The following is a 15,017-nucleotide window of genomic DNA, read 5'->3' on the forward strand; positions in this document are numbered from 1 at the left end:
CAAAATATAAATGAACAATGCCTATTCTACACTCTTCCGTACTCTACACTCATTGGGAAGGTTCAGCCGTGCCTAGAATTTCTGAATATTCAAATGAGAATTGAGTGTTCTGTGGTTCAAGAGGGAATTGTTGAGTGGGAATTCTGACTGTTAAAGTAGTTTAAAGCATTTTTGGGTAGTACTTAAGTTAGAAACGCTGTGTTATCATTTTTACACTGCTGAGTCCGAAAATGCAATATGGAAGTCACCCCCCCCCCCCCATCGCCGATTCGTATGCGTCCCGTTTTTGAAAGTAAATGTTCTGGTCACCTTAGCCCTAGTCCATCCCTGTGTTGTGTTACTGATGTGAATTTCCCACTAGATGTCAAATTGGACACTTTATTCGCACCAACTTAATACATTACTGGTACAGTTCTAGATTTAATCATGATATTCAACAAAATGTTGCCGCGGAAAACTTCTTTTATTGATTTGCACTACGGCAATTTTTATTTCCGGTTCAGATAAAAAAAAAGAATAGAAGTGTAAACAAATTGAACTGGAGTGGGGCAAAGGAAAAGCATGTTTTTTATTTTAATAAACACCTAGTACTCACCGACGAGTAGAGGTATTGATTTTGAGCGACCGTGGGCTTTCTTGGGGTTCTCCTGCTTTCTTTATTCAACCATTTCATTCATTCTCATCATCATCTCTTAGGGTGTTAAACTTTAAATTTCATTTGTTTTCAAATTGTAGAGAATTCATTCGAGTTAAATGGGGACGACAGCGGAGGGACATCATTTGGGAAGGGCAGGTGAAGGAGTTTGAGAAACAGATACTTATTTTAAAGAAATGGACCATTAATAAAAATAGAAAAAAAAAAGCGAAATACGTTGGTGGACAATTTCTTCACCTCCCCGGCAAGGTGATGTTACTGTGAATACTCCTGGTTACGGAGGGGGAAATATTCGCAATGAATCACCACGTGCAAGAAGAAAAATTTCAAAGTTATAAAAAGCAAAATTTCGTTGATACTGGCACCACTGATTGGGCGGAAATCCACAGAAACTCCCACTCCCAAGGCCGTAAGGTTGGGTTCTCTCGGGATCACTTGCACGATTCTAAAAAGAAGGAATGAGATCATCCAGGTGTATGTAGGGGAGGGAACAAAGAGGGAGGGGGCGTGGTGGACTCATGTGATTCTGTGTTGTGTTCCTTCGTCTTCGTTTCGAGCGGCCAAAGGGCTGAGGTCATTCACTACGACGTAAGCGGCGGTGCTTTTTTTTTTTTTTTTTCGTGAAAAAAAGTCACCTGATTAGCATGTAACGACTAGTAAAAACAAAGAACCGACATTTTACAAACACCACCCGTGTTTCGTTTTATCAATTGCTTTCGTGTTTCTCGTTTGGGTGTTGTTGCTCTTAGTGCGTGTAATTGTTGCGTATTATATTTATCTTGTACGTATTTTATATTGTTTCTCGTAAAAAGCGAAAAGAAAGAAAGACAGCAGTTAACAAATCGACCTGTGTGTTAAAAAGGTGAAGCTACTCAAGTTGACTTTTCATAAATACGAACGAGAAAATCCTATTATAGCTGAAAAAGAAAAAAAAATTACATGTAAGAAAACAAAAGACGATCGTCTTGTTTAGTGCATAGTATAAAGAAAGCAGTTAAATGCTCTTCCTGTCTTGTGAAGTCTGTACTATATAAAATAGGTTCATATTTTTTCTTTTTTCTTTAAAAAAAAAAAAGAAGAAAAAGAAGGATACCACTTTGTTGTTAGGCGAAGGGGGAGTGTAGTGCGCGCGTGTACTGTTTGCCACGAGCGTGTGTGTATTTGTGTTCTCGAAGCGTGAGCTGAGCGCAATATACGTACGTCGCGTTCTTTCCCGCTACTTGGACGGACGTGCTGCAGTTTTAAAGAATTTGTTGTTCACAGGAAGCAAGCAAACACTGTTTCTCATATTTACAGTTCCAGTTTGATTTATCGTTATTCAGTTAGCTGGAATATAAAACTAAAAAGTAGTGAAGTGTTTGAAGTTCATATCTGCAGTCATGGAATCATGTGGAATGTCTTGTATAAAATACCTTTTATTTATTTTTAATTTGATATTTGCGGTAAGTGTTTGTGTTATTTGTTTCTAAACAATGTGTTAATTATAGAATAGCATATTATACGTACTTTGTTGGATTTGAATGCTATTTTTATAGGCTAGTGATAGACGTGATTATTTTAATATTGTGTAAATTAGCGCAGCTAAAATATTTTGCTAGGACAGAAGAGGAAAGAACTTTTAAACGACCAGTTCCAACCTGTAGTCCAACAGGCTCGTATCCAGGGGGTCTAGGGGCGGCGCGCCCCCCTACATTTTTGGGCTGGCTACGGGCCTGAGTCCAACATTGTTTTATGAGGGCCTAGCCTTCTTCTAGATACACCTATGATTGTATCAGGGTCGCGTCCACACAGGGAAGTCTATCGGGTCCGGACCCTTCCCCCCCCCCCCGCCGAATTTCCTAACTCAACATACATTTGTACGCTCTCTCAATAAATCTACAATTTATCTCTGGTGCTTGGGGTCCCTGGTTCGATCCCAGCTCGCACCTAAATGGGCTTTGTGGTGGACAAACACCGTGTTCATGATTTTTCTCGGAGTTCTCCCACTTTATTCATTTCACCAAGTTGTATTTATTTCTCACCATCACTGTCTCCTTCAGCCTAGCCGGCATAATCGTGGGACGTAAAACGGAAAGATTTCATTTTCAGTAGAACTCTACTTGTTTAACAGGGAAGTTATTGAGTTGAGTTGATTTTAGTTTAGCGTCCCTTTCAGCAGCGAGGCTATATGAGACGTGGACCTACTGATTAACGTGGAATCCGAACCATATGAGCTCCCGCCGGGAATCGAACCCGGGTCTCCTACGCCAAAGGCGCGTACGCTAACCGCTTAGCCACGGAGGAGCTCACAGGAAGTTATTGAGGTAACATGAAAATTTGATCTTACAGTTCATCTGCACTCTTTGTCATAAAAGTAATCTAGTTCTTTTTATTCTGAAGATGCGTGATAATATTTTACAATTACTTATCACCTTTTCGTGTGCAGAATAATACCCCTTCAATACTATTTAGACGTTGTGGCTTGTATTGGTCCCTCCCCCCACCAGCACCACCAAAGGATCTTTTTATTTTGAAGATATGTGATAGTATTTTACAATTACTTACCGTCTTTTCGGATGCAGAATAATACGCGTTCGATTCTATATAGACGTAATGGTTTGTTCTATTCGTCCCTCCCTCTCCCCACCAAAGCTTCCTAGTTGCGCGCCTGGTGTGTATAGTTTGCTAGATAAAAGTGAATACTAACTTAGTTTCACTAATTCATGTTTTGTCGGGGAGGAAGAGCAAGATGGTCCATCCACCTAAAAGTCCCACGCTTCTTATTATAATAGTAACTTATTATAGTTTATTAACAGGTTGACTGCCAAAGTGATTCAAGGGTTGGTCTCAGGAGGCCATAAATTTCTTCTTACCTTTGGCTCGATTATGGATAGTCATGTCACATTTTTGTCGCGATATGTTGTTTCTCCCGATAATGTACCAATGGGAGCCAAGCACGATATGTCATGCTCATGGTCTCAGTAATTTGTGACAATGGTCCTCATATATGATGCTCAAGAACCTGAATAGGTTAGTAATTTGTGATATCAATCATGAACACCACACTGATAAGTAATTGTTAATTACTACCACCTCAATTTTAGAAAAATGATAGAACTAGATTATTTTTATAAGAAAAGAAAAGGTACAGATGAGGCGTAAAGTTAAACCTGTATTCTACATAAATTATTTCTCTGGTAAACAAATATAGTTCTGGTGACCCCGCGTAGCGTAGTCTTCAGTGCGATCGGTCCCGGGTTCGACTCCCGGTGGGGGTATTCGGTCTAAAAGGTGTAAAACGAAATTGAGATAGATCTTAAGAAACGTTACGTACAATTTATTATTATTGTTGGTTAATACACATGTAAAGCACGGGAAGGTTATAGGACAGTTGTTCTCAACAGATGTGTCGCGACACACTGATGTGTCACGCAGTCCTCTTATTGTGTATCGCGAAATTTTAGAATTTAAAAATCATGAAAAATTTAATAATTATTATTTAAAATCGAAACAGACTGTAACTATTATAACATTAATCCATATGGTTAGATTACGTTTCATTATCTCTTAGCTGCCTCAGTTTTTTTTCAAAACCGATTTAGTTTTTCATCGGAACCGTTTTTTTTTTTTTTTCCAAAACGTTCTTTTTTTGACCAGAATAGTGCTTCCTTGTTCTCCGGAAACCGATTCAGTTTCCACAGAAATAGTTTTGTTTTTCCAAAACAGTTTTAGGTTTTTAGTTTCGGTGAAAAACCAAACCGGTTTCAGTTCTTTTAAATAAAAAAAAAAAAAGTTTTGCCCATCCCTAACAAACACACACACACCGACAAACGTTAGCCTCCTGGGCGGAAGTAAAACTTATAATAATAGGAATGGTTGAGCATTTGTCCAAAGGCTTTGCAATTTGGGAAAGGAAAGCTTCAAATATGAATAAAATAAAAATACACAAAAATATGACATTATTTCCCCCATCTTACTGTTAATTTTGTTTAATTTTGATAGATAAACATTTTATCTTTAGGTTTATTACTATTTATAGATTCATAGGCCTACCGCTCACTGGCAACATTTTGTCGGGCAACTATATTGTTGCTCTGGCTAAATGCATTGAGTCTTTTGGGAGTCCGCTCACTGAGGCGACAGCGACAGAAAAGTTGCCGAGGTGTCGCTAAGCAGGGCGACAGCAGGGCAACAGCTCGGCGACGGAACAGTTGCGCAAATCTAAAAATTCATTGAGTCCTATGGGAGTCCGCTCACTGAGGCGACGGCGACAGAAAAGTTGCCGAGGTACCTCCAAATAGAAAGGTAAAAAATAAATGTTTTCTACAAGTTTTTTCACGTAAGAGTTCCTTCCGTGTGTAGCGCGTGAAAAGAAGTATTCGCAATGGAAACTAATACATTCTTTGATTAGTGACTAGCATGTCTTTAGTGATAAAGACTATGAAAAATTAATTGAGGATATAGAGAAACGCTCAGCGTTAAAAAAGAAATATATATAAAGAAGAAATTATGGAAGGAAGTGTGTTTCGCTGTTATAAGAAACTAGAATGAGCTTTCCAGCCAAGAAAAAACAACACAGGTAGGTACATTTTTCGATAATGACATATCGCTGTCATACTACACACTACTATTTTCATTAATTTCCCCACAACTAGAAAAAAATACAGATAAAATTTTAATTTTCAATTTTCTTTCCATTTCAAATATAAAAAAGAAAAAACTATACTGTATAAATATGGCCGATTTTAAAACGTGAAGAATACGTATAGCCAATTTTTATTTTATGGCTATAGCCTACGTAGAACATTGAGAGTACTGTTACTGTACAGTGTTGTCGGATTGCCCCTTTTGTTAGTTTCGTTCTGTTAGTTATTTCCAGTCGTTTTATATTTTCGTTATTCTTGTTATCTTTTGATACGAATAATTGTTCCCGTTCGTATTAGCTTACACAATGCTGTTAGTTTTGTCAGTCATTGACGTTCAGGGACGTCATTTAGGGGGGGGGGGAAGGAGGTGCAATTGTCCCCAAGAGTTTGAGGAATACATATACTTTAATCAATTGTCTACTAATATGTTAGTACAAAACGTGAAAGTCTTATGTCACTGGTGCTCTTGCCCCCCTCAAGTGAAGTCTGAAATAACGCCCTTGTTGACGCTACCTTCAAAAGTTTATTTAACTTTATTTATTTAACCATTGGAATGGGCGGTAGTTTTTTTTTATGTCCGAAACCAGCGATTATGTGAACTGTTCCGGTTGCCGATTATGTAAATTGTGATATCAAATGCTCGGCAACTTTTCTGTTGCCGTCGCCAGTGAGCGAGGGTATAGCAACAAAACTGTTCTGTCTCCGTGAAGTTGCTGACTGCAGGCGACAGCGACGAGATAGTAGCGCAACTGTTTTGTCGCCAGTGAGCGGTAGGCCATAAACGTGTAGGCTGTTGGAGCGCCAGAATCTTTGCAAGTATTTGGGGCCTCTAACGCCCTTAGTCGGACCTTTGTTGTGTTCAACGTCTTTCAAATTTGTAGCCCTTGAACAAATCTTACATTTTGCAATCAACAGGTTTTTTTAATTATGTAACTTATGCAAATAGTTGACTCTGTAAATTAATTTGCCATTAGTGATATCACGTCCTTTGTGAGATAGCATATCCATGTTCGTTTTCCTGTAGAAATCTAGTTTCATAAATTAATGGGACCCATTAAGTTTTTCCGCAACTCGGGGTATGCTAGCTGCGATTGTTACTGGTGAGACCGCGGTGGCTCAGTAGTAGAGCGTTCACTTCTGTTGCATGGGGTCCTTGGTTTGATCCCAGCTCCAGCTCACGCCAAGTGAACTTTGTGGTGAACAAACACAGTGTGCGTGCGTTTCCTCGGGGTTCTCCCGTTTCCTCCCACTTTCTTCATTCCACCATTCCATTCATTTCTCATCATCACAGTTTCCTTTAGCCCAACCAGCATAACTGTGGGACTCAAAGGTTTCATATTGTTACTGGTGTTTGACGTAATTGTCATCGTTCAGTGGTGCACCGAATCTATTTAATATCATGCGAGGAAATTAAGTAGGAAAGTTTGGCTGACGCAGTTCCTCTTTCGATAAATATACAAGTGGTGAATTTTAGATTTTCCTTGGGGGATTTTCAATTTGCAGAATACTGGTCACCCACATTGAGCACAGTCGGAGCACGTATGTCCCGAGGAGATAGCATAGCAGCGGGTGCGGGAGCGGACACACTCTGAAATCGTAATAGATTGTGCGTATTGTCGTTGCTGCGAACATAAACCAATCTCCCCCAACCTCGAAAATGGCGTCCCTGACACGTGGTTGTTCATCGTACCATTACATGGAACGGGATTTGAACCAGGAATCCCATTGCACTAGAGGTTGGCGCTCTGTCGCTGAGTTGCCGTGTTCGACAATGGGTAAATAATTCTCCTTACTGACATCTCAATTAAACCTCAGTCAATTAAAATGGTATTTTCTCGAGTTCAATGGTTTCTTCTCGCTCCCTGTGTTGCGTTAAATTTTTAATTATTTATTTTACATGTATTATTTGCCTGTTTTTGTTTTATTACATTGTGTAGTTAAAGCATAATTATTATGAAATGAGTATGAGCAATGCTGGTATGTTTACAACTCGTAAGAAAACAGACGCTTTTGACATTCCTTTGTCTGGCCTTATTGTGTTTGTAGTCCTCAAGGACGAAAATAACTATCGACACAGCCTTCGGTTTTACAACAAATATCAGCAATTCTCAATGTTAGATCTGGCAGTCATTGGCATCACTAGGAGTCGTACTTTTGTGGGATTTTGGTCTTGTTTGTTAAGACTTAGAATCACTTGAGTTAAGCAGTTGGCCCATTCTTGAGTGGTTCAAACCAGCGATAGGGTTGCCATAACTTTTTGATCCAAAATACGGACAAGCCTTAAAATGACGACCCATCAAAGATACGTTGACCAAACACAGAATAAATATTTTGAAATTTCTTATCTAAAAATCACCTTTTTAGGTTATCACACAATTAAAACACTGTTGGAAACTAATAGCCTATGTTTTATATTTTTCATTAACACAAATATAATAAATCATGATATTAAAGTATGTATATTAAAACAATACACTGAGCAAGGCTATGTGATAATATGTAACAAAACACCCAATCACGTAACAGTTTCGACACAATAACTGTGTCTTCATCAGACTTCCACTCCTTCTGGCTGTTTGGGAGTTGGTCACCTCTTATATACCCTCCGGAAATAACTTTAAAGAAAATTCTGCTTAAAGAAGAAAAATGAAAAGGAAGAAGAAAGAAAGAAAACAAACTAATAAGAAAAATATGGATAATTAAAGGCAGAATGTATCCAGGGAGAAAAAGTAAACTTTTAATTGGACACGTGGGCAGCTAAAAAAGTGAAAGTGAAAACCACACAAGTGTTACTTTTTAATGAATGGGCTGAGCCTAATTAAAAGTTGATCTCCGGAGACTATATAAGAGGTGACTAACTCCCAAACGGCCAGAAGGAGTGGAAGTCTGATGAAGACACAGTTATTGTGTCGAAACTGTTACGTGATTGGGTGTTTTGTTACATATTATCACATAGCCTTGCTCAGTGTATTGTTTTGTTTCATTACAAACTGGAAGCAAGGCCGAATAGAATAGTTATGTATATTAAATCTAACCAAAGGAACCCTGGAATGGAAAAGTGAGACTTTTTAAAAACATAACCTATTTTATTAATAGTAACTCAATTATATATAGGTTACATCAGCGTTTCCCGACCGGTGTGCCGCGAATGGGCCCCTGGTGTGCCGCGAGGAAATCAAAACAAATTATTAATTCTATAGGAACCAAATTGCAAGATATAGGGGAAAATGTATATTTGTACTTCACATTACTATGAACCTCTACTATAAAACTACAATGTTAAGTTTCATACTGTTTTACTTTTCTGTACATTTTTAATGTTGAAAAACGTATTTATCATTGTCATGACCATTATTGCTTCTTTATTGTTGCAGACTATTTCGTAACTTGAAATTTTAATTCATCATTCAATAAATTCAACAGAGAAAACATGCATACAAATTATCTACATTTGTGTTTTTTAAAAGTATAGGAGATTTGTTTATTTATTCGTTATTTAGTGATCTTCCCTTTTAGTTAAAGGTTAGATACAGTTTTCGAAAGAGAAAGTGGATTTTTAAAAACCTGAGTCGTATATTTCATTGCAATTGTTTTCTATTTTAAAATTAGAATGAAAAATAAGCATAATGAATTTGAATTACCACGGGGGGAAATCAGTGATCGAGCTTTCTTCTCTGTAAGAAGGAGATCAGTAATCACATAAAAATACCACGGTATTTTATATTTACAAATTATATATATATATATATATATATATATATATATATATATATATATATATATATATATATATATATATATATATGGGTTTGCCGCGAGAATTCAAGTTACACATGTAGTGTGCCGCAAGTTGAAAAAGATTGGGAAACGCTGGGTTATATGATGGAAACAATTCTTTTACCCTGAGATTTTAGCGATTCACTACTCGGAAATTTTCAGACAGCTTCAAAAAACTGTCAAATACGGACATTTTCCTATTCCATGCTTTGTGCGATACGAACACGGACACAGACCCAAAAATACACAGTCCGTACAAAATACGGACATGTAGCAACCCTAACCAGCGAGGACTATCGGAATTAGGAATCATACTTCTGGGCTCAGGGCATCTATGGTTATTCTAGCCCATCATGTATAAGGGATGATGTCCATCGGCAATCATACAATCCGGGGAAGTGGAAAAGGAAGGAAGTAGCCTAGGACCTTTGTGCAGTGGCGGATTTAGAAGACAAAAACTGGGGGAGGCAGCCAGAATACAGACTATGATACGTATATCATGCGTCTAGTATAGACTTTCAAATATATATAAATAATAGGTTAAATTATTTTTGTCACTCAGAAAACTGGGGGTCTACGCCCCCCAACTCCGGGTTAGATCCGCGACTGTCTTTGTGTTAGGTATGAATATACCATTCTGGCATTTGCCTAGTCTAAACTAGAAAAACCCAGGAAATACCACTCACGATGGTCGGTCTAAAAACGCTTTTTTTACGTAAAAAATAATAATAAATTATAAATAATACCAAAAAAAATATGTATATGTGATTATCACTTTCCTTAAGATTAGGGATGCGCACGAGACAAGATTTGTGGCTGTCTCGCCTCGAAAATGTGCTGTAAAAGTCTCGAAAAATGTATATTTCTCTATTGGAAGAGCCTGTCTGAACTCGAACTTTGTCAGGAAGTTCCTGTCACTCGTCTCGTGCGCATCCCTACTTAAGACTATGGATGGTCCAAATGTGCTATTGATTTGTAGCCACGCCATCTACCGAGCTAATGAAGATGTGTAACTAACAATTTAGAGTGCATTTGTGTGTCCATACGTCTCCAGAAAGCAGAACTCAAATTTTTACCCAAAGAAATTTGCAGGACATCTTCCATCACAAGTCAGAGTCCAACATCCAGACCTGCAGTTTATTTGCAACCCTCTGTAGAAAGGTTGCAAACTACTACAAACTACTGACACAAAATATTGACCTATCAGTTGGACCGAGACTAATGATCACTGAAAATGAATAGATGTGTAAAGACCCTACAAGAAAAAAAACAACAAAAAAAAAATCCACAGTAACTTCGATCAGAATTTTGCGCAACGGAAAATAAATAAACCCGAAATATTCAAAGAGAATTTTGAGAAGAAAAAAAATAAATAAATAAAAAGCAAAGCATTCTGATTTCTAGTGACAAGAATAATATTTCTCAAATGTTTAACAATGCCTTTCGACTAAGTACTGTACATCTCGAGGAATATATATAAAGGGTGTCCCAAAAGTAGGTATACAGTACGGTACTGATCAGCTCATTGCATTTTATATCATTTCTTATTGTTATCCACCAGGTAGACTTAGTTTCTTTATTATTTGTTCTTAAAGCCTTTTTACTTATACCTTAAGCTCGGAACAGCCGAAGCAAACAAACCCATAAACTAGAATGTTACATTTGATCAATACAGGGGTGTATACCTCCTTTTGGGTCACCCTGTATATATATTATGTTTAAAAAGTCAAGGCCCATGATATACAAATGTATAATGTAACCGTTCTACACCCTTTTCCGACAGTATCCCGCCACTGGGAATCGACCCCGGCACCATTCGCACAAAAGGCGAGAGCGGTACGCGAAGCCACTGCGATTAGTAGCTTTAAGATATTCTAAAGCGGTAAAATATTAAGAAAAAGATTCATTAACAACACTGGTGTAATGCTTGCTCGTTGTTTTCTCCAAGAAGAAACTAGTTTACAAGTTAAGTTGAATGGTTTTGTTTCTGAAACGCTAAGAAGAACCACTGTAAGGACTAGTGGTAACCGAACCTCCATTTCATAATCTGCGTCTTCAGTTTTCCCTGGCCGCTTTAAACGTCAGGATCTCTTGTCAGTGGCGTTGCCAAGGATATATTACGGGCAGCGGAGATTCGAGTAGAAGCGGACTGACTAGACCAGTGGTTCTCAACCTAATTCCTATCACGGTCCACATTTTATCACATCCTTTTGCCATTGAACCCCTTCTGCTTCCTAAGCTTGTGTGGGATTTTTAATATACCTATTGCGTAGATCTCATGATATCCATCTATTTGTATAATAGTAGAATCCATTTCTTGTATATAATGGATACAGTGACTTCCCTAAAAGCGAATGGATTAAAACCAAATTTGGCCAGATCGTTCATATTACTTATATAGAATCCGATGCGTCATACTGTTCCAAATTCAAGGCCGTTTGGAAATTTTAAAACTTCATAACTCCCTTAATTTTGTATCATATGATAAAAAAAAAAAAAGTGATTTCTAATTTTGGTTAAAAAAAAAATTGGACAGTTGTTAAGAGTATTTTAAATGACTTGATAATGTGCGTCACTAAGATTGAACCGGACATTGCCGCGCTAGTGAAATCACACCGTGCTCAGGTATCTCATTAGCTTTCAGTTTTAATTGTATTTCAATGTGTGTTTTTGTTGCCTTTGTACCTTCCTGGTATTTCAATTTGCAGTTCTAATTAGTGCCTCTTTCATTTAAATTGAGTTGATTTTGAGTTTAACGTCCCGTTTAGCAGCGAGGCTATATGAGACGTGGACCTACTGATTAACGTAAAATCCGAACCACATGAGCTTACGCCGGGAATTATACCCGGGCCTCCCACGCCATAGATGCGTACGCTAACCGCTTAGTCACGGAGGAGCTCTCATTTAAATTGAATTTTAAACAGCTCTGCACCAGTGTTGGGTAAGTTACTTGTAAAAATGTAACGCGTTACAAGTTACTTTACTTTCTCTTAAAATGTAACGCGTTAGTAACGCGTTACTTTCCCCCAAAAAGTAACTGTTACTTTACTTCGAAAGTAACGCGTTACTAACGCCTTACTTTTAGGTCCGAAACTCTAAAAATGTGAAAAAATATGGCTTCAATTTTCCGTACTACTATTACTATCGCTATTATTATTATTATTATTATTATTATTATTATTATTATTATTATTATTATTATTATTATTATTATTATTAATTATAACAACATTGTATATAAAAAGAAAGATAGGAGGTTTGTATTTGAATACTAAAAAACTAGTTGATTGCCAACCTCGGTAGCCGTGAAGTCTAGGAGTCAAGGACATTGTTCACGAGCTTCTGAATTTGGGTTGAGGGTTTTGAGTATTCGGGCTCGAGCCAAACACTGTTAAAAGTTATAGGGCACTGGCCAAATATCTTCAAAACTGTTCGGCTTGGGCTTAGAATTGTCAACGACTCGAGCAGCTCGAGCCATCTTCTCAGTTGAGCCGAGCCGAGCTGAGCTTGTTATAAAAACTCTTGTGATCTAGCTGTCGAGACGAGACGAGATGCAAGCAGTGTCCCCTCTCGTGAGCAACACTAAAAGTATTCCATATTACTGTTTAGCTTGAGCTCCTCCGTGGCTAAGCGGTTAGCGTACGCGCCTTTGGCGTGGGAGACCCGGGTTCGATTCCCGGCGGGAGCTCATGTGGTTCGGATTCCACGTTAATCAGTAGGTCCACGTCTCATATAGCCTCGCTGCTGAAAAGGGACGCTAAACTAAAATCAACTCAACTCAACTGTTTAGCTTACATTTCTCATGGCTTTCGTTTTCCAGTGTAATCAGGCCATGATTTCAAGACGACTTAAAACGAACGAGCTATTTATCAAACTCGACTGGACTCGAAACTCGACGCGAAAAACTGAATCGGCTCGGAACTCGACTCGAGGATATTACCCTTGACTTGACTCGAAATTCGACTTGAATTCGAGTCGAGTCGAGTTTTAGCTTGACTCGTGCTCATCCCTTAGCGTTAGAAAAAAAATGGTTGCTTATTATTATTCTGCTAAACTAATTATACGAGTATAATAATAACGTTATGTAAAATTAAAAATAAATAATATAGAGAAACATTACACTACTCTATAATCAACGGGACTCTAGGATAAGCAAACTGATCTGCAAGAACTCCAATATTACATACCATCAGCAAACTATTTTCTAGTAATAAGGTAGGCCTGCTCATTAGAACACAGTTTATTCATATTAACCCCTTACTATAAATCGTTAATTATGGCACCCTAGTTGTTGATAAATATTTTCCACCGGGGCACTTCAGACACTTTACTTTTAAATTCTGTCCACCACCATCCTCAGCTCTTAAGAAAAAAGTATTCTTAAGAGCTGAGTAAAATGTTCGAACGCTAAAATATTTTCGTTCTCCATCTTTATAAAAACAACACCAATCAAAGTAAAATAGACTACCGGTATCATTGCTCTCCTAGTTCACTCACTGAATGTTTTGATTTGAAGCTGTCAAAATCTACGACAAAATCTTCCAGGTGCCTGCAATCAGTACACGTGATTTCCCTAAGGCTGTCCTCATCTTCAAAAAACAGCAAGTGGCACTAGGAACTTATCTGTTTCTCTGTGTGTCTGTGACTGTTGGTCACTGACATACGTAGTTCATGCTCGATTGTTTCACTCTGAGAAATTCACTTACAGGAAAGAAACATTTGTTTCCGAAATGTAACGCGAAAAAAGTAACGCAAACTAGGTACGTTACTTAAAAATTTGTAACGCGTTACCGTTACAGTTACTTTGGAAAAAATGTAACGCGTTACTAGGAAACGTTACTTAAAAAGTAACGCGTTACAGGTAACGCGTTACTTGCGTTACGTTACTTCCCAACACTGCTCTGCACCCATTGAAAATGTTTAGTAGACCTATTTTTTGTTGTTCTTAAAGGTACAGTATGTGTAACAATAAAAATATGCCTATCAGAATAAAATTCAAAATAATATTTAAACGGATCTTCCGGTATTATATTTATCTCTTCCGCTCATCTTCATGACTCCCATGAAACTCTCGCGACCCTCCACCCGCAAGTTGAGAAACCCTGGACTAGACTAATTAAGCGGTGAAGAAAAAACCTTTGCAGCAATGGACTCATCGCCGAAAGCACGACCTTTGTTGGCGTATCAGAAACAAAACCATTCAAGCTTGCTTGTAAATTTTGTTGTTCGTGGAGAGAAAAGGACCAAACACTATTTTTTTAAAAAAGGATCAAGCACTACACCAGTGTTGTAAGTGCTTCCTATTCTTTTATTATACCGCTTTCGTATGTCTTAAACGTTACTAATCGCAAACGAAACAGAAAATAGTTCTTAAGAAACTATGTAAATGTTGCTGATTGTTATTGCCAATGTCTTGTGATAGATTGTAACATCTTTCGCGTCGATGTATCAAACCTTATTGGCCACGCTACAGTGCTCTTTATATGGCAGAGAAAACATTTGGTATTATACCAACAAACTTGTATGCACAAAACAATTCTATTGTTTTTTCTACTCAGAAAAGTTAAGCAAACGAAATTTATAGTCCATTCTTTACGAGCTTTGAAATGGATGCCAGCAAGAAAATTACAGCTATAAATACCTCTTTTAAGTGTTCTGATGCATTTCATTTTAGTGCTGTTATGCATACTTCTCCACTATATTAAACGCATCTCTTTTGTGAAGTAACGGATAAATTGTTCTGCAGATTTTTTAAAAAGCATTTTGTTTTGTTCTCTTGACTCTTTGATTTATATTTTTTTCTACTTGTAAACAAAAACAACCGGGTAGTCTGAATTGTAGTGTTCGTACTTAAACAGCAGCTATTTCAACTGAGTGCTCTGTGATGTCACAGTCTGATGCTGTCCTTCTCAGCAAACCATACGAAGAGAGGAGCTGCAAGCAAGCCGACATTGATACGA

The 15,017-nt window shown here is 37.8% G+C and overlaps 1 protein-coding gene across 1 annotated transcript in view; it reads left to right on the forward strand.

Annotated features, from left to right (window-relative positions):
• The first annotated feature begins 1,240 nt into the window (after positions 1-1,240).
• LOC145676145 (23 kDa integral membrane protein-like) overlaps positions 1,241-15,017 on the forward strand; it is a 59,111-nt gene continuing 45,334 nt past the window's right edge. The window contains exon 1 of the mRNA XM_081747052.1: positions 1,241-2,097. Coding sequence (XP_081603178.1) covers positions 2,035-2,097 — 63 coding nt within the window. The 5' untranslated portion in view covers positions 1,241-2,034. The remainder of the gene's footprint in view (positions 2,098-15,017) is intronic.

Source organism: Thermobia domestica, chromosome 18 (genome assembly GCF_964235325.1).
Source record: "Thermobia domestica chromosome 18, izTheDome1.hap1.1, whole genome shotgun sequence".
Classification (NCBI taxonomy): domain Eukaryota; kingdom Metazoa; phylum Arthropoda; class Insecta; order Zygentoma; family Lepismatidae; genus Thermobia; species Thermobia domestica.